Genomic DNA, 24,140 nt, shown 5'->3' with positions numbered 1-24,140 from the left:
TTTTCAGGTAGTGCCCTGCCTCCCCCAAAACCAGCCCTGCCTCCCCAAAAACCAGCCCTGCCTCCCCCAAAACCAGCCCCGGCTCCCCAAAAACCAGCCCTGCCTGTCAGAGCTCTCCTTCCCCTGGCTAGCGTGCAGGTGTCCATCACTGCAGTAGGGAAGATCTTTCCAAAACCGCTGTGATGAAAATACCTGGGTGCTACAGGAGCTCTTCCTGCTCCACCTGATTCTTCACAAAAACCTTACAAAATCTTCAGTGGTTTTGATGTGTTCATGAAAGAGATGCAGGTTTCACCTCATGGTGTTTACCGAGGCCCAGCTCCCCTTTCTCTCTGACCAGAAAGTGTCCAGGATCAGTCCGTGGAAGCCTGTTGAGTGGTGCAGCGGGTGGAAGGAGGCTCTGAAATGGTCTGGTCAGGGGGACCCAGCAGCCACCCGGAGGGTCCCGCTCCCCCCGGCAGCAGCCAGCTGGCTAATACCAAACAGGCGCTTTCGGACTCACCGCCCCAGCTGAGGAACCCCTCAGAGAGACGCCGGCAGAGCTGCAGCAGAGCTGTAGGACACTGACCGTCATCCCTGGAGACCAGGGACCCGAACCTGCTGCCCCGGCTATGGTGGCAGCGGCTGCTCTCTGCCCTCGCCTGCCCCTGGCAGCCCTCGGCCCCCCCAGGGCATAGAGGGGGCTCATGCTCAAGCTGCCGGAGCCGCTCGCCGGAGGGCAGAAACACCGGGGTGCCCAGGGCCGCTCTTCGGCTGGTCTCACAGCCGTGCCGAGGGGCAGCAGGGACCCCCGGCCCTTCCTGCGCCCGTGCCAGCGTGGCTCTAACCACGCCAGCAACCCCGGCAGCATCTGGGGGAGCAAGGCAGGCTCCAGCCCCTCTCCGTGTCCCCGGAGCATCCTCGTCCCCCGGCTGCAGGACGGCAGTGCCGACTTCTGCCCCGTCCCTCCTGTAGGCACCCGCAGCGATCGGTGCTCGGTGCGGCACGCGGGGGAACAGCGGTGTCTAACGCTAGTGGAGCACTGCTCATTAACTGTGCTCGTGAACGGCATCGAGCCTTCGTGAGAAACACTGATCCACTGAGCTAACCGTTAGCGGCAGAGCCCGGCTCCAGCTTATCCCAGTGTAATCACAGAATCACAGAATCAATGAGGTTGGAAGAGCCCTCTGGGATCATCGAGTCCAACCGTTGCCCTGACACCACCCTGTCAACTAGACCAGGGCACTAAGTGCCATGTCCAGCCTTTTCTTAAACACCTCCAGAGATGGTGACTCCACCACCTCCCTGGGCAGCCCCTTCCAATGGCTAATGACCCTTGCTGAAAAGAAATGCTTCCTAATGTCCAACCTGACCCTCCCCTGGCGAAGCTTGAGGCTGTGTCCTCTTGTCCTATCGCTGGTTGCCTGGGAGAAGAGGCCGACTCCCACTTCACTACAACCTCCCTTCAGGTAGTTGTAGACTGCACTAAGGTCACCTCTGAGCCTCCTCTTCTCCAGGCTAAAAACCAGTAGACGTTGAAGGGGAGTGACGCAAACGTGGGCAGAGACAAGCTGATCGCATTCCAGGTCATAACAGTCACATTTGGAAAAGGCATCTTTTTTTTTTTTAATTTATTTTGTTTAGTTTTATTTTGTTCCTTTAAAAAATTTCTTTATTGTTTTTCTTGGGCACTTTATATTTTGTATTTTGTGTTCTCAGCTCCTCACTGACACTTCCATGTAAAAGCTTCAGGACAAATCCTGCTTCAGAGCTGAGAGACATCTGCAATAGCCACGTTGAAATCCACGCCGTTACTCTGCACACACCTCTCCAGAACATGGCCCTTTATTTCACAGTGTCTATCTCACCTGTACGGAAGGAAACATCAGGTATTTCTTGGTACCTCACATTAAATTAATCAGACCTCATCACAACAGATGGACTCAAAGTATCCGAGACACTGGGCCAATTAGCAGATTAAAGGTTTCCATATCGAATACATCTGTGCTATACTAATGCCATTTTTAAACAGAGAAAATGGGAAATAATTAAAAATATCTTTACTTCTCTTAGCCATGACCTAGAGGCCTAAGTCCCATCTTCCAGTTACTTTAAAGTTTCTCTTTTTTTGCAACACAGGCCATGATCCAGCAGAGCACTGAGGAACATGCTTTATTTTAAGATTCTGAATAACTGCTGTGAAATTGTACCTGGGGGAGGGTAAGGGCCCTTTTGAATCAAGACCAGAGTCTTCAACTCCCAAATGAACACACAGTTTCCAGCATCAGAAGGGAGTTGGTGAATTCAGTTAATAAGGAGGAATTTTATCTTTCAAAGTATTTTGTGACATTCCATGCAAAGTACTGAAGCGACGATGACTTGACCACTTATTTTGCAGCTGTGCTCAGTAAACCTCCGTGCCCAGGGACAGATCACTGCTGTACCCCACCAGAAACTCCCAGATTTCCAGCAGTGAGATTCAATCCACAAAACTGCACGCTCCCCTTCCCATGGAGCCCGAAGAGGTCTGCTCCGACACGTGAACAAATGCTCTGACTTCAGGCAGTGACCAACTCTAGTGCTGATGACAGAAAAACAAATAAATAGATTTGATGTCCCTATGGTGAAGAAAGTCTCTCCTTGCCCTATGGGCAGCTTGGTGGTGCAGAAGACAACTTCCCAAAGACAACGCTGTCCTTCCCCCGTCTCTCAGCTGAGGCCACTGACGCATTTGAAACAGAAAATACTGCCGACGTTCCCATCTGCTAGGCAGCTGCCGTGCTCTCCTCGTGGGTGGCTGCGCTTCAGTGGAGAATAAAAGCATCTCTGTCCTTCCTCGGCGCGACGTGCAAGGCTTCACGCAAGATGCTTTGAGATCCTCAGCTGGCAGGTGGCAGGAACAATTAGTCCAATTATCTGCCATAGCGCCCCGACCACCCCCCAAAACGACCTGCACGCTCTCCATGTCAAACGGCAACAAGTGTCAGAAGGTGCGTTACAACGGACCCGTGTTACGGGGTCCCTCAGGAAGAAGGGCGGGGGTGACTGGTGTCACCATCAAATGAAAGACCAAGATGACCATAAGCAGACATACATATATAATATGTACAGTGGCCATAGATGCATTTGCACCATGAAGGAAATAATCAAATTTTAAACCACAAAAAATGATCAAATTCCAGAATTTTTTCATGCCAGGTGTCTAACCCGCTAGTAAAAAGAGAAGGAGGTGTTCAGTGTGGGTTGAAAGAAGTGGTGCAGCTGTCCAATGTGGTATTATTTCTTCACTCTTTCAGCCGAGAAATGCAGAAGTGTTCCCCTGTTTTGCACTACGTGCTGCCAACAGAAAATTCTCTCAGGAGTGTTTGGTTTGGTTTGTACCTTTTCTGTCACTCTCTTCAGCTTTTCCAATAGATCCACCAGTATCAAAACACGGAGCTGAAGTACAGGCATGAATTTAGTAAGCGGAAAATCCCAGGCCTCTCTGTAGGGATCACCCGATTCAGGCTTTCAGAGCGGACTGAGGTAAGGCAGTGTAAGGGAAGCCCTGAACCTACACACTCTCCATGCACCTTTCAGTCCACGGATTTCTACAAGTCTATGGATTTTTACAAGTCTGTGGAGTACTGCTAAGATATCTCCAAAAAGTATCGAAGAAAATTAAGCCCATTACCACTAAGCTTAAGTTCACCATGGAGGAGGCTGAACCTCTGTAACAAAACTATTGGGGGGGGGTCCAGAAGTTGTTAGAAGTTGAAAACCATTGCTCTGGTTACAAAATCAGCCCACCAGTGAGTCTGCGTGGAGCCTTGATTCAAAATATTTACTCCCAAAATTCAAGGGATGTAGTGATGTGAGAAAAGGAGCTAACACAGGAGGCTGCATGCTGGTAGAACTCAGCTGGCCCATACAGAGTATGAAAGGACTGTCCGATATTCCAGCTACAGGCACCTACAAACACTGCATTAGGCTGTGTTAATTACTGGCTTACACAAGAGGCAAAGAATGAACTTGGGAAAGACATGGAGATGAAGATGACAATGTCATCATCAGCTGTTTTTTTCTTTGCTAATGTTCCTGCTCGCTAAAATTAAGACGCTGGCTAGAACTGGGCTTTTGAAAAGACTGAAATTATTAGCAAGACTGCCAGAAGAAGAGCGTGCTCCCTGCTTTCCTGTAACAAGGATTGGGCTGCTTGCAATTCAAATAATTTAAAAATAAAATAAAAAAAAAAGAGCACGTATGTTGGTGCTGCTAACTCCTGTGGTGTCACCCTGGGTGGGGAATGCAGAAGGTCTCCTCAGCAGTGTGTGTGCAGGGCTCCCGCCCTGGGGGTGGGGAAGGGGCTGTCTCAGAACATGCACATCACTCGGGATGAGTTGTCTAAAGCCTCGTTCAGTAAACACGACATCTGGGACGTGCTACAATATCGTGGCTCCGGCAGCATCCACGCTCCTGGGGTCCTTCAGGCCAATGATGAAACTGTTGGTTCTCCTGGCCCCGTGAACTAAGGAGACCACTTTGACTTTATCCACTTGATGGCCCCCGGCTACAAGAGATTCAATATCTTCTTCAGGAAACTCACCTGTAGGGATTTTAAAAGAGGAGTTTGTAACTGAAACCACTGTTGCCTTTGAGACAAAGCTCTGTCCTAACCCTGCTGGGATCTCCAGTGTGGAGGAGACTGCCTGCAGCCCCTTCAGAAGGTGTCCCAGCTCGGGCGAGCGGGCGGCCGAGGAGGACCTGCGCTCACCGCTCCGAGGAGCCGTCTCTCGGCTCCCCGCAGCAAAGGCTGCTCAGAGCTGGGCAGTGCTCCGGGCGGTGGAGGAAATGAGAGGATCCAGGAGACTATTTAAAGATGTGGAAGATCCTTCTCTTTGGAAAACGGGGAAAGTACATGGCTGGCACCTACTGTAGTTATTCTGTTTACAGAACACCAGGCAGCTCCCGCTCTGGAGCTCAGTTACAAGTAATAGTGTTAGGAGTTAGTCAAAATGAGATGCAAGGCAGCTCAAAAGTAATGACAGTAAAACAAGTAGCCAAATGACAAACTTTGTGACAAGGCTTCCAACTTCCCCTTCACGTATTTCTTAATCTTCCAGCCAGCTACCTTAGGTTGTTTGCTCTTCTGCTTTTATTATTTGGTGTTTTGAAAGTGCTGTATGAATAGAAGTGCCTGAGGACATGAAGCTGGAGATGCAGCTGGACAAACCGAGCAGGCACATAAAAACCCCATCGTTATTTAAGCTATTTACATTGCAGATATATTGCATAGATCTTGTTGATGCCAAACGTCCGAACCCACAAATTAGGACCTTTTGAAGTTCTGGATTTGTTTTCATTACATTCTAGTTTCCAAGCCTGCGGGTCCCACTCGACAAACAGGAAGGCCTTGAAACTTTGGCTATTTTGTGTGAAATGAGAATGAAATTTCACTCATGGTTCACACTAGTAAGGCATGGGGCTTTGTGAAAAATACCAAATAGACCAAGACTTGCAATAACAAGGCCAGGAGCTGGCAGTACAGTCTCCAGAGTGTCCACACTGCATTTCCAGCTGCATTTCCAGCACTGTCGAGCTACAAGCCTTGCCATAAGCCTTGTCTTCTCCCCAGCTGGGGGAGTTAAGGGACATGGACTGGAAAGTCAAAGAATATCACTTATGGCACTGGTAATAAAGTGTAGGAAGATCTGCCGGCTTTCAGGACCTGCCTGGGTGAAGCTGTGGTTGCAACCTTGTTTATTTGGATACCCTCAACAGCGTAATACCAGATCGCCGAAAGGTTTTAAGGACAGGACAAGGCTGCTGCCAGGAGGTGAGCTGGGACAGGGGGAGGGTTGGGGAGAGCACCTGAAAGAGTTTGGACAAGTGGTGTTGGAGGGGCCGGGGAGCATTCTCAAGACAAGAGGGAGAGGGCATGGCTCAGCAAGGGCTCCAAGCTCTGAAGAAGCTAGGTTGCCACTTTTTGTCTTCCCCCAAAACCCTCTGCACCCACTGGGGACCCCAGAACACAGTGAGCTGTGTGCTGGGCTGTCGCACTTCCCCAGAAGCATGCCAAGAAAATTCTGCTCCTTTTCTAAACACACGAGATTTGCAGGCTGCACCACACCCAGTGTCCATACTCACTGTCAACCTGCAAGGTGTTGGACTGAAGCTGTGGGTGAAGTCGACCAAGTGACAAACTTTCACTCAGATTCTTGTTAAATGTTAAAACATTTACCAAAACCTGCAAGAGAATAAAAGATCCTCAATAATAAAAAAAAGTAATGAGAATAGGAGAAGCCAGCTTCCCGAGCATCCCTCTAATCGGTGGCTCCAACATCTGCAGATGCAGCAGGCAAAGAAGATTTTGAACCATTTACCAAACTGCATGAACTAATGTAGGGTTTCACACATACGAAGAGACCCTTTGTCTTCATTTAGCCCGCACCCAGGGCTGAACAATAGCAGTTTTTCCTCTCACCCAATGTCCCTTCCCCAAATGAGGAAGGAAATTGGGAAAAGGAGGGAGACTTGTAGGTTGAAGTTAACCAGATATAATGAAATGAAGAAATCAATATAAATGACAACACAAACCAAAGTATACTTATCCACAGAGCACTGGCAAGTTGCTCCAGGAATCACAACGAGGAAGAGGAAGGAGAGGCAAGTAGAGCAGAAAGAACCCCCAACTCTTCCCAGCAAACCCTCTCTTTTATAGTGAGCTCGATGTCATGATACAGAACACACCTGTGGCCAGCCAGGGCCAGCTGCCCTGGGTTTAACTGCTGAGGGCCTTGATCACCATGGCTGGCCACAAACTGAAACCAAATCCCAATGAAACCAGGACACCCTTGAAATACGGCCCATACATTGTTGGTGGAAAAGCAGCACCTTTTCAGGATTGCATGGGCTTTTTGTCCCATAGTTCCTGCTAGATGAGGAGAGCTGTGTGTCTGGAACATGATATAATCTCTAAATACGTGTTTGCTACAGCCAAAAGCTCAGCACGTGACTTCTCCAAACAAAGCATCAGGAAGCAATGGTTGGCTTTAGTTTTGCTCTGAATAATGCCTCCCCAAAGGTAAGGAAAATGGGAGCCAGCTTCAGTTGTGCCTTTCTGTTTAGCCATCCATCGCTGTTGTGCGTGCAATCACGCTATACACAAGTACTTAACCTCATTACAAACCATAAATTAGGAGGAGCTGCCCAATTTATAGTGAGTGTTGAGCAGGGAGGAATTCAGTTGGGAATGCACTAAAAGGAGCTATTCATAGGGAAAAGGGCTGCCAGTCCTGCAATTCTCTGAATACAAAATGCTCCTTTTTTTCCCTAATGATCCTTAAGATGAGCTTTCAACAGGTACCAGAACAACACAAAACCATTATAGATTTTGCCAAGATGCTTTTCCTCTACAGTTACAAGCGGTGCCACCAGGAAAGGCGCAAGAGAAGTAAACTGGTAGCTCTTAGAGATTTGAAAAACCAAATGTGTAGAACTGGTGACATCAAAGACTACACTGGTAATCCTGTGGCCACCAGTTCCAGCACAGCCTGGGATGCTAGGAATGGAAAGCTGGTGCTGCAGGAGGGGACCCTACTCAGCGCTGAGCTCACCAGCTGCTCTGCGAGGGCAGGCGCCCAGCCGCCGCACTGACCTGAACAATGCTGCTCAAGGCTTTGTCCCCGTTGTTCGCTCCCAGACACAGGTATGTCCCACACATCCCCTCGGATGGTCTCACGATGGTGGGCAGCAGGAAAGACAGGGGCCGTTTCCGGGGCTTAATGAGATTTTGCTGCAGTTGAAGAAAAGACACACGAAAGAATTCCAACAAGCTGACTAAAGCTTTGCTGGTGTTCAGGTTGCACAGGTGAACTTCTCACTCTTTATGCTTCAGCCAGCAATTGCACTCGTGCAGTTTCACAAGGCTGACATCCTCACTGCTATGACAATGCTCTCCGATGTTAACAGGATCTGTCCTGTTTCACGCTGTGGCTCTTTTAGAGAAGGTCTCTGGAGCCATTGACCCACTTCTAAAGCACCAGCCCAGCCATGTGAGACGGTTTTACAACACATGGCACAAAGAAACAACAAGTCTGCACTGGAAGCCACCAGTACTGGTCTGTAATCGTTTCCTTCCAAGACCTGAAGGTTTTTCTTCCACTATCTGTTACTTTTAAATCTGCAGAGCAGCAATTCATAAAGAGTCCTTAATTCAAGGCCACAGGAAAGGACGGTTGCTTTAAAGTGCATCTGGACTGCAGGGAAAATAGGTAGCTGAGATGTGCAGCATCATTTGATAAAACTGCATTACAATGAGAACTGACACACGTGAAGCCTTCTGTTTGCTCTGTTTCAGTGGCTCGTGTAATGAAAAGATTTGAGCTTTCTACAGATTGTTGTCTCTCAGTTATTAACAAGGCATTAAAGAGCCTCCCTCTTCTGGAGATGAGAATGAAATGGGAAAAAAATGGTACAGACACTCAAATAAAGAATTTGTCATGTCATTCATTACCGGCCTGGGAATGGAGTGGTTCGTTGTTTTGTTCTGCCAGGAGAAGTCCAACATTTGGCTGTTCAGGAGGACTCCAGAGGGTGTTATTATTCCACTGCCAAAGGGACGATTCAAAGAACTGAAAAGAAACACAAAGAAATCTCACAAAAATCCTCCCAGAGACTTATTGCACACTGTGAGGCTTCCAGGGCTCCAATTTTCTGTCCCATCTTGGCTTGACAGAGACTCTTTGGTAGTTCTTTACGGCTGGTTAGATGTGAGGGGTGAAAGCCTCCATGTACGTAGGGGCAGGAACCGTGTGGGCGATAGCAGCTCAGTCCCTCCCTGTGTTTAAGGATTCCCCTCTAGGTGATGGGTCTGTCTCCATGCCCCCACCAGTCCTCATATTTGGCCATCGCCTCTTCTCCAGGGAGCAGATTCAGGCCGATCCAGACACGTTTCACTGTGAGAGGGCTGTGGGATTGCACAGGGCAGAACAGCACCAGCTCACACATCTCCACCCGGTCTTCCCCATTCCTCCTGTTGTAGGACTAACTGGGACAGAGCAGCCCAGCTGCTCCAGGTCTGGTCCCATCCTGTCCTGCTGAACCTGCTTTCTTCTCCCTGCTCCCACCCTCTGAGTACACTATGAAGGGAAGAAGTAAATCCTTTACCTTACAACTGAAACAATGAAGTCATCGGGTCCCATGACAAGGACCTGGCTAGCAGCGGGGCCGCTCTCCACGGAGAAGTGAGGCATGGGGAGATCGGACGAGAAGGACTGGGAGTCATTAATCAGCTGGCGCAGGGAATTAGCTTCTGATTTACTTCAGCGATGAGGGAGGGAAAGAGGAAAGCAAGCCATAAGCCTAGGAAGCCAAACATCTCTTGGTCTCTCGTTGGGAGTACATCTACACGGCTACTGGCGGTGTGTCCCTGAGGGGGCTGGCACTGAGGACAGGGAGCTCCTCCACTTCACCCGATGCAAGGAGACAGGATGGCTCAGTCCGCACAGAGAGGCAACGCCGTGGACCATCCAGGCTCTGTCTACAGTGGTCAGCTCACTCACTCCCAATGGACAAGGGGTGGCATCACCCGGCTGAACGCCAGTCCTCCAGGAGGAGGGCAAGTCAGGTCCAGCTCTGGCCAACAACCGTGGCTAAACCTGGGTCTGAGGTGGGAGGCTGGGCTGAAACCCCAGGCCTGGCCTCTCCTGTGTGTCTGGGTGTACTGCAAAGGCACTGAGCCCCATGGTGGGGAAGGGAGAGCCAGAAACTTGCACGTATGGTCATGACCATGTGGATGGCCGTTTGTCCGACCTGCTGAGAAGGAATATTTAGAGGGGTGAGAAAGTGGGAGGAACCCTCAAGATCAAGCCGGCTCCAGGAAGCCTCTGTATGAGAACATCCCACGACCCATCCCGAGAGTGCCGTGGTATCAGCTGTGATCCTTGTGGAAGAGTGAGCCCTAGGAGGACACTTGAGGACTGACCTTTCCTCGATAAAACAGAGGTAGAAAAACCTCAGGTTTCCCTGTGCACTGAAAAGAGCAAATCCAGGAATGATATCCAAACCACACACCTTGCAACTGCCACTGTGCCTGTCAGCCTCAGACCTACCTCACCATGCCTTCTGCAGCGTGAGTGACGGACACATCATCAGATGGGTCTCCCAGGTTGCTCGCCAGACTCAGGGCTATTTTTAATGTCTAAATTGAACACACAAAGAAAGAAAGAAACACATTTAGGTGGCCCTGGAAATACAACTTTTGATACTCCAAACAGGAAGAGATATCTGGTCTCCTGGCATGTTGGCTAAAGCCTACAAAGAAAAATGTCTAAAAGCCTGGTCCTAGGAACACCTCAGTGCAAAGGGCTGCCACACGTGGCTATGGGGACCAAGGGGCATCAGTCTGGGATGGCAAACTGTGCAGGGGAGCCAAGTGTATCCAGCAGTGTTTGTACGAGGTGGAACAGGCCTGGCAGGAGCTGACCGGCTGGCTCAGCCTAGCTCCGTGGTCCAGCTGCATTGCCAGCTGGCAGCCAGGGTCAGCAGGACGCCACTTACTATTTCCATTCCTGAGTGGTCACCACAACAGCAGAGATCACACTGAATCCCAGTGGACAGTGGGTGCTGGGCTCGCCGTTGCCTCTGGACGGCAGCTCCACTGGCACGGCATCACTGCTGAGCAGAAGTGAGCTATCCTGCTCACCAGCTGCTACTCATGTTCCTAGGTGTAAGTCATCCAAAGTGTTTGAGCAGAAAGCGTTAGCCCCAGCACACTTAAGGGAATGATGGGTTAAAAAGAGGAAGGGATCTGGTTTCTCACACATGCAGAATCCTGCCTAAGCTAGTCTGTTAAAAATGGGAAAAGAAGACGCAATTTCAAAAGACAGAGTTTATCCAGCCCTGGTTTTACAGTGCGTAGCCATAACCTGCAGGTAGATAGCTAGATGTGACTTCTGTTTTGCTATGTGCCACACATCAACAACAACACCTGAAGTGTCATCATTTATCTTCTGATGTTCAGTGTAGAACGTGATTAACTTCTGGAGAAGGTGGCATTTCCATGAAACAGTCTCCTGACCACCATACCATACGGAGGATGTACAAGAAGCTTGGTGGCCAGGGAAGGGCTCCACTGAAACAAGACCACATCCATCCCACAGGCAGAGGTTAAGGACATCTTGGTCATGGCTGTCCCACGGTTGGACTATGTGGTGCTGACCTAGCACTGAATCTCAGCCATGTGTTCATCCATGTGATACCAAGTAATCAGGGTTACACATCTTCTGAAGTGACTGCCCTTTATCTGGAGGTTGCTGTTCCTCAGCTGGGATGTGATAACCAATGGGTGAAACTCTTGGCCTGGTGCAAACACAGAGCAAACAGATTCATCTAAAGCTTCCTGATGAGAGCTCAAAAATAACTTAGGTGAGTCAACCTTCTCCGCCTCTGCACAGGCCTAGCAGCGTGTAACACCTCTGGTTGTTGCATTTTTGACGAGAGGCAATGACTTCCAAGCACCCACTGTCCTGTCTGCTTCAAGGATGTGGTTACCTTCCTTAAAATTCCCAACTCCTAAAACCCAGCTGTGGATCTGTTAAGCATCTAAGAACATAACTCTACTCACAGAGCAGGAAACAGAGCATTTGCTTGACTTCCTGAGAAGCTGCAATGTTTTGGTAGGGCCAACAGCCCTAAATACTTGAAAAATCATGATCTGGACCACTGAGATCATGAGGTTGGCTAAAATGTAACGATTTTAAAAAAATACAGAGTGCTGGGTCAGTTTTCCTTGTCATCGCCATGTACAGGTTTTTGCTTACAGCACCACATTGCTGACTCTCCTTGCAGTGCCCTAGCAGGGCTCTGCACTGGAGCATAAGAGGTGCAGGAAATAGATGGGATCTCCTTCAGCTGCTGTGGGGTCATCCTGAAGAGACGATCGCACACAGGGAATGGGCAAAAGCCACAGTTTGTTCTTCTGAGGAAGCTCTGCCTAAGCAAGAAAGAGCTCAGCTGCGCGGGAGGCTCCAGCATCTGCCCCTACCCGAGGCAGCAGCACAGCTCAGATTTACACCCTAGCAGTCTGTTTGCTCATTCTCCTCTGGGAATTACCTACAAACGTTTTTGTACAAACGAGGAATAAATAAATTATTCTCTAGCAGCACAAGAAATTCAGCCAAATGTCGAACCTTCTCTTACCTCTGCCATCCAGTGCAAGATATTCCCCCTGGATACTTGACTTGTGATGTTAAAGCCCTCGAGGATGTTCAGTGCTGTGATCAGTGCAGGACCTGCATGTGGAGGTGGGGGACTGAAAACAAGGTGACCTGTGAAGGGAAGAAGAGAGGAATGAAGCTGCTTTTGCAAGATACTGTCCAGTTATACTACCTTCCCATAAGCTAGTGTCCTTGAGGACAGGGAAACCTTCCCAGATTTGAGGGGAAATAATGGAAAGCAACATGATTTGAAAAGGATTTCCCAAAATCCTGTGGTATCTTTCTGTTTCTTTATGGCAGACGAAGGAAGCCCAAACAGGGATGCTTTTTTTTACATCTGAAATTCTGTTCTTGTTGGTTGGCTGGTTGGTTTCTGGACTGCAGTATGGAAGAACGGAGATAAAATGGGTTTGCAACATTACAGCTATAAGGAGAGTAAATGAGGAGATTTCTAGAAAAGAATGACATTTTAGAAACTTGTTGCATAAAGTAAGTTTTTCTCCCTTGTAGATCAAAACTTTGGGAACTGTCTTTAGACACAGGCCTATGGTCCAGCTTCTATCTAAACATCGCATCAGTATGTGATCGTGTTGCATCTTTACACTCTTAACGCTACCAAAACACCCTCGGTCACTATCAAGGGAAAACCAGGCCCATTTCAAAGTGCTGAAAACCTCCTGAACTGCCTGCGACGCTTTGGTGTCACAGGCAAGAGCAGCAACCTCCCTGGAGGGCTTTTCTGCAGGTGCCTCAGCACAGCTTTGACTTCAAATCTTGTGGCCACGTCTTGCCAGGTGAAGCAAACTTTTATCTGGAGTTGCTCAGCAATGGGTCAGGCATTTACCTCGATAGACTGTGTGGACGGGATCCTCCACCATGACGCTGTAATTGCTGAAGTCTTCCTCCACCAAGACTCCTCCGTGGTTGTGGACCTGCGTAGGAGAGCAAAGCAGCGCACGCTGAGAAAGCTGGGTCAAGGCTTTCTGTGTTCCTCGTGCTGGCCCTGGTGAACACACGCCACACTGTCAAACAAATACCATCGAGATTCCTGGCAGGTCCCTCAGGATGCCCTGAACATCTGTGCTTGCATGGCCTTGGTGGCCTGGCTCACCATTCTCCACCACTGGCAGGCGCTGCAGCTCACCTCCAAAAGCTCATCCACCCCATGGGTGCTCCAAAGACGTTCTGCCTACCCATGAGGATGGGGACTGGCGCTGCCTCGCAGCCTTCTCTCCCCTGGGTGGTGAAGATGAGTATGTTAAAGGCTACAAAGCATTTGAATACTGCCAGGATAAAAGATATATATGGATCCAGAATAGAAGGAACCTGGGTGTAGCAGGTCGCCATCACTAGCAATCTTTAGCATACAATTCCCACCCCATTTTTAATTATTTCAGGTGACAGTGGGTCCGCTGTACCCTTGGTCTTTCTGCAAGACTCTCCCAGAGTTACAATTTACTGGGCTTAGTAATTTTCCTGAACACAGTAAAGATGGGTAATTCCCTCCACTGCAGGTCTTCCGTGGTTGAGTCATGATGGAGATGAGGTAGGACCACCACAACTGCACTCTGCTGACCTTAAAATCCCCTGAAGCAGGTGATGCTCTAAGGCAGCACACAGGTGCTACTGTGCTAACGGGCCAACTCAGGGGAAGCCACACGACCTGGTATGAGGTTCTGCTGGGGTGAGTTGCTGCTACGAGTCCTCTGGATTTCCATCCAAAAATGGGCAAGAACAAATAACCCGTGCATGCTCTGAGTTCTGAACTAGCCAGCTAACTGGGCGAGAAACCTTCTGTGGCAGAAACAGGTGAACCACTGGAGCAGGAAAGATAATGCAAGGCACGTTGTGGGGGGCAGCTGCAAAAGAAGGTGCAGCCCCTGCTCGGGATCCCTGCCCCCTTCCCAAGGCAGTCCCAGAGAACAGGCCAGGTTGACCCCAACAGCAGGCAGGTGCCCGTGCCAGGAGCTGGCTCCCTGGAGCTCGGCCAGCGGAAAGCCCAGGAGAAGCAGCGGGGAGTGGGGCAGGAGGAGCCTGACGGCACAGAAAGGGGAGAAGCCCTGGTCAGACACACACTGCTGACACCTTCTCAAATTCTCCAGAGAGCACTTTTTTTGCGCCTTCCCAGTGCGGGATGGAAACAAAGGGTAGGGTGTTTTGGAGCTTTACTTGATTTCACCTCAAGGATGCCCTCCCTTTGCTGGAACAATAAACCCTGTGGGAAGCCAGCACTTCGCTCTGCTCTGCAACCAAAGCTGGAACTGCTCACTTGAGCTTGCCAGGGTCTTTGGTTCTGCAACGCTGGGCCTTGCTCCTCCACAGAGAGCTTGAGCTTTCCTGCAGCAGCCCTCAGGTCAGGGGAACGGGGTGATCAAGCAGGGTTTAGCTGTGGGGATGCGCCACAGGCTTTGGACTTCTGCTCCTCGTTCTCCACCTCTGCTGTGGTCCAGGTGAACCATAGGAGGAGCTTTCCAAACACAGAGCTCACAATGTCTAAGGCTTGGGCTGATGAGCCCATTCCAGATGTCTGACGACATGCTGAAGGTGCATCACTTGAACCACGGTGGTAGGGAAAAATGGTGCCACCAACCACCCTGGCTGCAGCTACATAGGTATAGAAGGGTTGGGGTTTTTTTTACCAGAATAAACTTTGTTTGTTGCTGCTATTTCTTCCAGAGCACCTCTAACAACAGGAGTTAAACTAGGGCAACCCTAAGTGGGACCAAGCCTGTCTGATCCTCTGCTCACAAGGCTCAGTTTTATTTTTAAACTGTCTTCCTGAAGTCTGTATCTTACAGTCCCATTAACAACAAAAATTTGCTTCTCAACAGTGGGGCACCTCTCGTTACGGGGAAAAAGGGGTTGTCACTAATACTAACACAGCCCAGAGGGGGTCTTGAAATTGAGATATTTTTGCCTTCAAAAAGCCAGTCTGTCCTGGTTATAGAGGACATGGAGGTTTCACTTCCGTAGGCTGTGGAAGTGACCTGTGTGTCACAACACTGCACAGACAGGGACGTGAAAGAAAAAGGAGGCTCCATGCATTTGTCCCCACCATTGTGCTGACGCTTGGCTATGGCTTATCTCCAGGTTGTCACCTGAAGCAGGTGACATGGCAGGTGGCACCCCCAGCCCCGGCTGTGCTGTGTGGTCTGGGGCAGAGACAGGGGCAGGCACGGCTCACCTCAGAGATTATCTCCTGGGTCAAGTTTCCACTGTAGAAAGCTGACACCCCTTCTGCCCCCACCAGCTCCAGGGCGGCCGCGAGGTCCGGGCGCCTGACGAACATGCCAGGCAGCAAGGGCTGCCCATCTGGCAGGAAGATCTCCCGAAATTTGTCAGAGTAGTTCAGGTCCTTCAGTTCACTTACGGCTTTGGCTGCGGGTGAGAAGGGGAAGGACATCCAGAAAAGCCAGGGTGCAGGGCCGCGCAGGGGGCCTGGGGTCACCGAGCACCCGATGGGGATGTTGGAGACTTGCTGCTGCCTCTTGGCCTGTTTCACAACTAGAGGGAGGCTGGATCGTGCACCCGTTAGAGCTGGGAAGGAAACCCAAAGCAAGCCCAGCGCCCTTCTCTGGCTGGCCCTGGGCGGCTGCCCAGCGTGGGCTGCTCTGACCTGTCCCCGACCAGCCCTGGGAAGGGCTCCCATTTTGCTGCCACCACGCTCTCCCCTTGCAGACCGCGGCTCACGCCTTGCCCAGCTCCCAACACCATCCATCCCCAGGCCCAGGGAGCCCCAATGTCCCATCAATAACCATCTGCATTGCAGCCAAGCACAGTGGCCAGTGTGCCCCTGCTGAGCAGCCTCCCTTGGCTCCCCATCAGGTACTCACCCAAATCGTGTGTGACATTAAACCCCTCCTGAGCGACACCGGCTGCGAGGCCCAGCAGCTTGGACCACGGGAGCCTGCCAAAGGAGGAAGGACAAGGAGAAACGTGCCTTGGAGGGGTGCAGCAGGGCAGGGTGGTGGGGAGCAAGCGCAGGGCTCGACTCTGCGGTCGGGGGCTCCTGAAAGACGAGGCTGTGGGGCCAGAGGTGGCCAAAAGGAGCGCTGAGCTTTCAGTGGGTTGTTTTTCTTTAGGAGGATCATCTCAGTGCTCCACGAGGTGCACCAGAGAGGAATGTCAGTGCAAGGACAGGGGAAGGGGCATCTCTGGAGCAAAATCTCAAGCCAGACCCCACCCCTGAGCAAGACATCCAGGTCCCTCCCTCTCTGTCCCAACAGAGCATCAAGGACAGCCACACTTCTTCGGGTCCAGCTAAAGAGAGAATGAAAATGCACAGACATGCATGACAATGTTCTGCACCTGCACGGCGAGGGGCCATGTGCTCCCAGCTCCCCTGTGCGGACCCCAGGGCACAGCCTGGGCACCATGAGGACAGCCTGCCCATGCCCGCCTCATGTCTTACCTCCCATGTAGCTGGTGCGCCTGGTGCATTCCTTGTATCATGCCTGGCACCCCCACGAGCAGACCTGGCTGGAAAATAGGAAGGACAAAAAGGAGGAGTAGTCTCCTTCCCGTGAGGACATGGGGCATGGTCCCCAACTGCAAGTCAAGGAGATGCAAGTCATGTTCAGGTGGGAAGTGTCTGCACGGTCTTTAGGAGAGGGGAAGAGGTCTGCAGCAACACACTAAATTAGGGAATAAAAGTTTTTGGAAGGAAAGAGGCAAATTCAGTCCTGGTCTCAGCCCAGTTTGGTCAGGAGAAATAACTCAGCAGAATGACACAGGATTGTGCTCCTTCCTGGGACCCGACTCCCCACTGCTGGAGGGACATGCTGCTTTACTCCCCAAGCCCTGCCGGCTCCAGGCATTTTGGGACTGCCAAAGAAGTATTTTCCCTGGACTCCCTGTATCTGTAGGGCCGGGGATCTCCCATGGTGGGAGAGGCCTCCTGTCACTTTCCCGGGCATCTCCCCGCTCGGCCCGAGTTGTGGGGAGAGGAGAGCTGGAGACATCAGCCAGCTACAGCCCTGGAGGGGTCAGCCGTGGGACACTGGTCCTCACCTTGGTGTCCTCATGCAGGTCTGCCTCTGGCGGGATGCCCAGGGGAGCCACCTCTCGGAAGTCGATCACCCAGCTCCTGTTATTCCGGATGTCGTGGACCAGCATCACGCCGCCCCTGCAGCGAGATGGGCGTCACGGCACGGCACCGGCTGTCCCTGCAACAGCCGCTGCCATAAAGCCAAAATGAAGCGTTTGGGTGCCACTGGGGCTGGGGACAGCCCTGCTGTGACGGGGCCATCGTAGCGGGTCACCAGCCCTGGCAGTGACCCGGGGTGGCCAGTGGCATGGGGGATGCTGCTGCCCTTCCCCAGGAGCAGTTCAGGATGACCCAGCCCGGGCTGGTGTGGGACGTAGGCAGCCCCCGTGCTGAGCCGGCAGCGAGGCTGGATTAATCCCTGCCAGCCTGGCCAGAGGGCCACTGGCTCTGTTCCACTGCTGGGCTGGGACTAGCTGGGATTTTCTTTCTAATCCGAGCAGTTTTGCAACAAAACAGGGGTTTTGCTTACAACAGCAATCTGTGGTGCAGCCTGGAGAAGCTATCGGGTGGCGGTGTTTTATGCAACACTCCCGAGACCTCCTGCAGAGCCGAGAGCACCGGGCCCACGTGGGTGCCACCCTGGGACGAGGGCTGGGAGGAGGCCACCCCTCGCCACCGTGCCTCCCTGGGCTGCTGCCCGGAGCCGGGCCCGGACCTCAGCCTCCTGCTGCAGCAGGAGCAGAGCTCACAGAGGGAAGCACTCAGCCTCTGAAAGCGCTGGGACTGAGCCCAGGGTGTTGTGAGCTCCTGGCACGCTCGCAGAGGGGCTCGGCAGCCTGTGGTCACTTTTTCAATCCTCTCGAGCCTGAGGCTTGGACTTTTCTGGCAGCCACTATGGCAGAGGCAGCTTTTCCCTCCCTGGGGGTCTCTGTCCCTCACTGTCGGCTTGGTGCACAACGGAGGGTCTCCGTCCCTGTGCAGACGTGGACACAACCACCACCTGATGTCAGAGACCCGGTACCACGCACTGGGACTTGGGCTACCATGAGGGCACGTCTCAGCTGGCGGGGAACCCACCCGCTGGAGGACAGTTGCAGACAAGGGGTGAGCGACCAACACTTACCCGCCGATCCCCGACGTGTGGGGGTTGACAATTCCCACGCAGAGGGCCGAGGTGATGGCCGCGTCCACCGAGGAGCCCTGCTTGTTGAGCACCTCTATGCCGAGGGCCGTGCAGCGGGCAGCGTCCGTGACCACGGCGCCGCGGTGGAAGATCTGCGGGGAGAGGAGAGCGGCTGTGCTCAGCGAGGGGAGCTGGGGCCGCCCTGGTCTTCACCCAGCGCTGTGGGACCTGAAGCCCGAGGCAGCACCGAGGCTGTGGCTGATCTGCATTTTCAGGTGCCTCCAAACGCGGGTGGGAGTAATGTGTCCCTTGGCATGTCCCTGCAGCAGGGCAGCTGTGCCCACTCTGCACGTAGCCGTGGCCATCATTCAACAGCAGACATGCTAAGCTGGTGGGCCACGTCCCACCCTGTCCTCCAAAACCCCAGAGCAGGGTTGGACTAATCCTCAAGAGCAACGGGTGACAGTGTGCTGTCACTGTGCTGCAGCAGCGCGGTCCCTGGAGACGGGAATACAGCTGCCAAGGGTGCAGCACCCGCCCCAGCACCACAGCTTGCTCTCATCCTTCCCTCGCGCCAGCACCGGCGCGAACGCAGTCAGGGGAAGTTTCAGAAGGTTCATTTTAACCCTGTGGTACAAATTGCAGCATCTCAGCACGAGCCAGGGTGGCCTTGGGAAGGGCCAGACAGATCAGCAGGAGGTCCAGCTCTGTTTGCAGCTGTTGCCCTGCTGGGTCCTGGATGGATCCCCCTGGAGGTAAGCCTGGGCATACAGATCCATAAAACTCTCTCCAAGTGGAGAGGTACGAAAGATACCTACTGCTTAACGAAGGATTGCTTTCGGAAAGCATTCACATCTGGCTCAAACCACAGCTGGAGTCACAGCAGCAGGGCTGCCCACTTCCCCCTAGCAGCACCCCCAAACCTGCCAGGCAGAGCCGCCCGCACCCCGGCTGTGGGGCAGGCGCTGAGAGCCCAGCTCCCCCCTCTGAGAGCCCAGCTCCCCCCTCTGAGAGCCCAGCTCGCCCCTCTGAGAGCCCAGCTCGCCCCTCTGAGCACAGCCCCCAGCCGCAGGAAAAAGCTTTTGAGACAATTTGGGGTGGAATCACAGAGAGAGACTCCGCACCCAGGGTCTCACTGACACCAGCCGGGGCTCACCAGCACTTACCCCACTAAACTGCTGGCAAAGAGGAAAGTTAGGGAGCTTCTGTTTTGGGAGCCCGAAAAAAAGTGGACAAACCCAATTGCAAAGCCCCTGTTTCGTCTTACCTGCGGGTCCCCAAAGTAGATCTGCATGATGAGGGCCACCGTGACTCCCATGGCGAAGGTCAGGCAGGCGGTGATGATGACAGTCAGCCCGTCCTGGCGGCAGCTGCAGTCTCCAGAGAAAGGGTCCTTGCTGGTCTCCTGGAGAGGGGACACGTCCTGGCTGCCCATCTCCGACGAGGACGAGGGCAGGCGCTGGAGACGTGCAGACTTCAGGAAGGAATCTGGGTCTTTGTGGGCAGCGGGGAGAAAACAAGCGTTAGTTATTGAGCAACGCGGGGCTCTTATTGCAGTGTTTACCCAGCGCTAACGTGACACCGTGCCCCTTCCAGCACGCCTATTACCTTCCCTATTGATCCCAGCTCTCAAGAACCTTTCTGGCTCAGATGCTGCTTTAGGTCATTTTACTGATCCCTTCCTTTAGCTCTCGTTATTCCAAACTGACTTCCCTTGAGATTAAGAGGGGCAAAAAACCCTGAATTTTGCTCCATTTCAAGTCCATTCATCAGTCTTCAGTGACAGGCCCAGTTACCGCTCCGTTTGGATGAGTTCTTAACAGAGCACTGACTTGCAAACAGGTCTCTGAAAGGCAGCAGGACTGAAGAAGAGGAAATTAAGATATTAAAAAACAATCCAGCGGCTTTGTTTGGAGCTATGTTAGCGCTAAAGCACCTGAGCAAGAGAGAGGCGAAGCAGAACGTGTGGCCTGGGCGCAGGAAATACCTCTGCGGAAGCGTGGCAAAGGGCGGGCAGAGAGGGGCAAACCTGCGAACGGAGAGGCGAGGCCTCGGGGCGTCGGGCAGGAGAAAGGCTCTGCTTTAATTCCTGGCTTCCTCCGGCTGACGAGGGCCCCTGTGAAATCAAGCCGCTCGCCGAACGCCCAGCCCCGATGGCAAATCCGATGGGGCAGGGTTTGGCTGGGCACCCGCCAGACAGCAAACGATGATCCGCAGGATGGAAAAGTCTCTTTGGGTCTGGAGGATGCCTTGAACCTCTGCCTGCGCCAGCTGCTGCCTGTGCGGCGGGGAGGCCGCCGGCTGAGCGCCTGCTGGGCACACGGAGCTGCTGGTGCAGCCGTGGGGACGTGCCCATCCCTGCCGGGCACCAAACGGGACCAAGTGGCTCAGGGCACCAGCCAGGGCTCCTGGATGGATCTTTTCGGGGGCTGCCGAGAGCCAGTGGGGGCTGCAGTGCCCTGCACATCTGTGGTGGGAAGAAGAGGAGCACCGAGTGGAAAAGACAAGGTGAGAAGCTTGTCCCTCCACTCAGGGGACGATCCCCGGGTTTGGGGTAAGCGACAAGGGAGCGAGCAGGAAACCCCACATCCCCCATCACCCCGCCATGCCCCTCCATCTGCTCTGGCAGCAGCATCTCCCTGGGGACTGCCAGCCCTGTCCTTGCCACGACAATAAAACGCCCTCCTGGGTGCTGCTCTCCTGTGGCCAGGTCGCAGTTAGTTTTAATTTCAGTGATGCTGCAACCAGGAGTAAACCCCAGCCCCACCCCACAGCCAGGGAATCCCCTCAGGGTGAATTCAATCTCATTCACGCTGCAGTAATTTAGGAGCGCGAGTAGGACAGGCTCAGCTTTCCCAGCCTGCGCCTCCAAGCACGCACAGAGCCCCTCACCAGCACGTCTGGTCTGAGTGAGCTGGGCCCGCAGCGTGCGGGCAGAGCGGGAGACCTGGCTAGGGGGGATGATGGGCTGGGGGCCACGACCGGCCTGGCAGGGGATGCCACTGGGGAGGGATGTCACAGACAGCCCCTGGCACCCCCGCAGCGGGGCACCAGCCCCACCAGTAGGAAACAGTGAGGAGTGCACTGGGCTCTTCTGCCCGAGCCCTCCAGGCCACCCCCGCTCTGCTCCTGTAGCGCTGGTGACAAGCCAGTCCAGCATGAGGGGACACAAACATCCAGGGAGCAACCATGGGAGAGGACAGGCCACGGCCCTCCAGAGTGGCCTCTCCCACCCACGCAGAAGTCGTTTTGTTCTCTGCCACAGACTTCCCACGTGGCCTTGGGCAAGTCACTTAGTGTCTGCTACCACTGGTGCTGCACGGGGACAGCAGGGCTGTGGTTTGGGGACGGGAGCAGCTGGAAAGGGTCAGATGGGAGCACAGAGGGCAAGGAGGAGCCTGCAAGGCCAACGCACAGGTGCCCGTCCCACCACCAATGTCCACACTTGAAAGAGAAGCCACCAAACCCTTCCTGGCTTCTGTGGAGGCCGTGAAGGAGACCTGGCCTCATGTGGGGACCAGCACTTTGGGGAGCCCGGGCCACCTTAGCTCTGGAGCCGCTGCGGAGGGTGCAGCAGAGGCTGGAGCTGCTCATGGGCTCTGGCAGTGCTGCAATGTGGGACCACTCAGTCCCTTGGGGGTCAGACCCCAGCACTGACAGCACAACTGGGGCGTCCTCCTTTTAATGAGATCCTCTGGGTGGTACAAACCAGCGGCCTGGGGTCCCTCCCTGCCGCTCGGCAGGTAACGTGGCACGGAGCAGCACAGCCGGCTTTGGCAGCACGCACGCAGCGTTGGCCGAGCGCGAGATCCCACGGGGCAGGAGAGCGGCAGCCCCTCCAGCCGCCTCAGCGCGACCCAGACCCTGCGCCTGGCAGGGCGCTGGCACAGCCGAAACCGCACCAAACTGCTCGTGCTCCGCGTCAAACGAGATGGAGGCCTCGTGCTTTCGGGAGAGCTGTTCCCGCAAACCTGCACGCAACAGCGCGGGATGGCACGGGGCGAGAACGGGCAACAGGAGCTTCACCCGGCGGGCACGGCAGGACGGGGCAGGCAAGGGGCACCTGGGGGCTGCTCAAACGTGGGCCTCGGGGGCTTGGGGTGGACAGGGGAGACCTGCCCGCGGGCTGTGAAGCAGCCCCGGGGGTGAAGGACGACGTTGCTTGGAGAAACACGACACGGAGGAGAAAAAAACGTTTCTCTGAACTATCAAGAAGGAAGGAATCGGGTAAAAACAGGCAAAGGGTTTTCTCAAGGATGGAAGGACCACCCGGCTTTATTACGGCACGCGTCTGGCGGGAGGGATCGTGGGCCCCGCGCCGAACCCCGGCACCTCGGGCTATTCTGTGCCCGCGGCCCCCGGCAAGTCCCGCAGGCACACGAGGGGCCGGGGAACGCGGGGGAGTGGGGGCCCGGCCGGGCCCCGCCTCCCGCACGGGGCCGCGGAGAGGGACCCCCGGGCCCGGCCGAGCAGCGCCGGGGGGCGGTTTGGGGGAGGCCCGGGCCCGGCCCCCTGGGGGCCGCGGGGGGAGTGGGGCCGCGGGGGGCCGGCTGGGGCCGGGGGCACGCGGGGCCGCGGGCGGGCTCGGCCGCCGCCCCTCACCCGTGTCCTGCTCGCCCAGGAACGCGTCCTCCTCCTTCCGGGCGCGGAGGCCGCCCTCGGCCGCGCCGCCCGCCTCCTCCTCGGGCAGCCGCGGGAAGCTCGTGATGCTCATGTAGTCCACGGGCGAGCCGGCGGCCAGGGCCCGCTGCCGGCCGCCCCCCGCCTCCGCCGCCGCCGGCACCGCCATCGCCGCCGCTCCCGCTGCCGGAAGGGGCCGGGCCGGGCCGGGGCGGCCTGGCGGCTCCTCCCCGCGGCGGGGCCCTGATGGGGAGCGGGCGGGGGGGCGCTGCGGGGCGAGGCCGCGGGCCCGGCGGGGCCTGCGCAGGCGGGAGGCCAAAGGCAGCCCGGCGGCGGGGCCTGGGCTCGCTCCGCGCTGCCCGGCCGGCCCCGACCCGGCTGCGGGCACTGGAGGGGTGCCGCCGTGTGCGGAGCCTGGGGGGCCGAGGGAGTCAGGCGCAGCGTGGCTCGGGGTGGAGGAGAGGGGCTGGGCCTTCTTCTCCCTGAGTCGCTGCTCCATGGTAGCACAGACCCCTACCAGCCATGGGCTTAGTCTCCTGCCCTTCAAGGAGAAGAGAGCGCAGACCAAGCATCCTCACTGTGCCAATACCAAAACTGCTGAGGACAGAGTGCTGCCCAAGCCCCTGTGCCCCCCACTGCAGTCCCTACTCCTGTCAGCTGCTGCTCTTCTGTACTCCCAGCGCTCAACTTCTTGCTCTTTGCTAGACCATCGCTGTGTCAATCTCTCAAGTCTCTGCAGAAAATCCTTGTTTTTACAGTGCCCATCATTGTAAGATGCTCAGCTCCATTCTACAGGCTGCCACATCCCCTTGAGCTTCTTAAAATTAATCTCATTTCTTTGGGGGCAGACACCATAGCTTTAGTTCTTTTGGTGACCAGCACTGGGGATACCTGCTTCTAGCCATTAAGGCACCCCTGAAAACAGAAACCTTAAGAGATTAAAAGCTTGCAGCCGAGCAACTGCCATCACTAACTTATTTACCAGGAGCCTTGAGGAGATCCAGAGGCCAGTGTCTGTTCTGCACGGTCATGATCCTCCTCAACAGAGGATCCCCCTCAACTGCCTCAGCTTCCAGCCACTAGAACTGTGGAGAACTGCAAAGACCAAGAAACTCAGCTGGTGGGACTGCAGGCAAGCGAGAAATAAAGCAAAGGGGCAGGTAAGCAACTCTCCAGCTCTGCAATCTTCCACTCTGCACATTTTACAGCAGTGCTTGAAGTCCTGCTCTGGACC

At 54.3% G+C, this 24,140-nt stretch overlaps 1 protein-coding gene across 1 annotated transcript; it reads right to left on the bottom strand.

Annotated features, from left to right (window-relative positions):
• Positions 1-1,637: 1,637 nt before the first annotated feature.
• On the bottom strand, positions 1,638-23,075 carry GGT7 (gamma-glutamyltransferase 7). Its single transcript, XM_068419643.1, has 15 exons — positions 22,889-23,075; positions 19,554-19,780; positions 18,287-18,438; positions 17,187-17,301; positions 16,588-16,655; positions 16,010-16,083; positions 15,361-15,554; positions 13,021-13,108; positions 12,160-12,287; positions 10,071-10,159; positions 9,127-9,279; positions 8,474-8,591; positions 7,616-7,753; positions 6,106-6,205; positions 1,638-4,564 (listed from the first exon to the last, which is right to left on the bottom strand). The coding sequence occupies exons 1-15, from the start codon at positions 23,073-23,075 to the stop codon at positions 4,401-4,403; spliced, it is 1,995 nt and encodes a 664-aa protein (XP_068275744.1). The 3' UTR covers positions 1,638-4,400.
• Between the last annotated feature and the right edge of the window lie 1,065 nt (positions 23,076-24,140).

Source organism: Nyctibius grandis, chromosome 28 (genome assembly GCF_013368605.1).
Source record: "Nyctibius grandis isolate bNycGra1 chromosome 28, bNycGra1.pri, whole genome shotgun sequence".
Classification (NCBI taxonomy): Eukaryota; Metazoa; Chordata; class Aves; order Nyctibiiformes; family Nyctibiidae; genus Nyctibius; species Nyctibius grandis.
The sequence above is the reverse complement of the archived record's forward strand: the minus strand, read 5'-3'. Positions and strand labels throughout refer to the sequence as shown.

Bases quoted from the DNA above. Each gene is read 5' to 3' on its own strand.
- GGT7 (XM_068419643.1), bottom strand. From the start codon at position 23,075: ATGGCGGTGCCGGCGGCGGCGGAGGCGGGGGGCGGCCGGCAGCGGGCC. The intron at 15,555-16,009 runs GTGAGTACCTGA...TCTCACCCGCAG, and splicing joins TAATGTCACACACGATTTGG to CCAAAGCCGTAAGTGAACTG. The intron at 8,592-9,126 runs GTAAAGGATTTA...GTTTCTTTTCAG, and splicing joins TTCATTGTTTCAGTTGTAAG to TTCTTTGAATCGTCCCTTTG.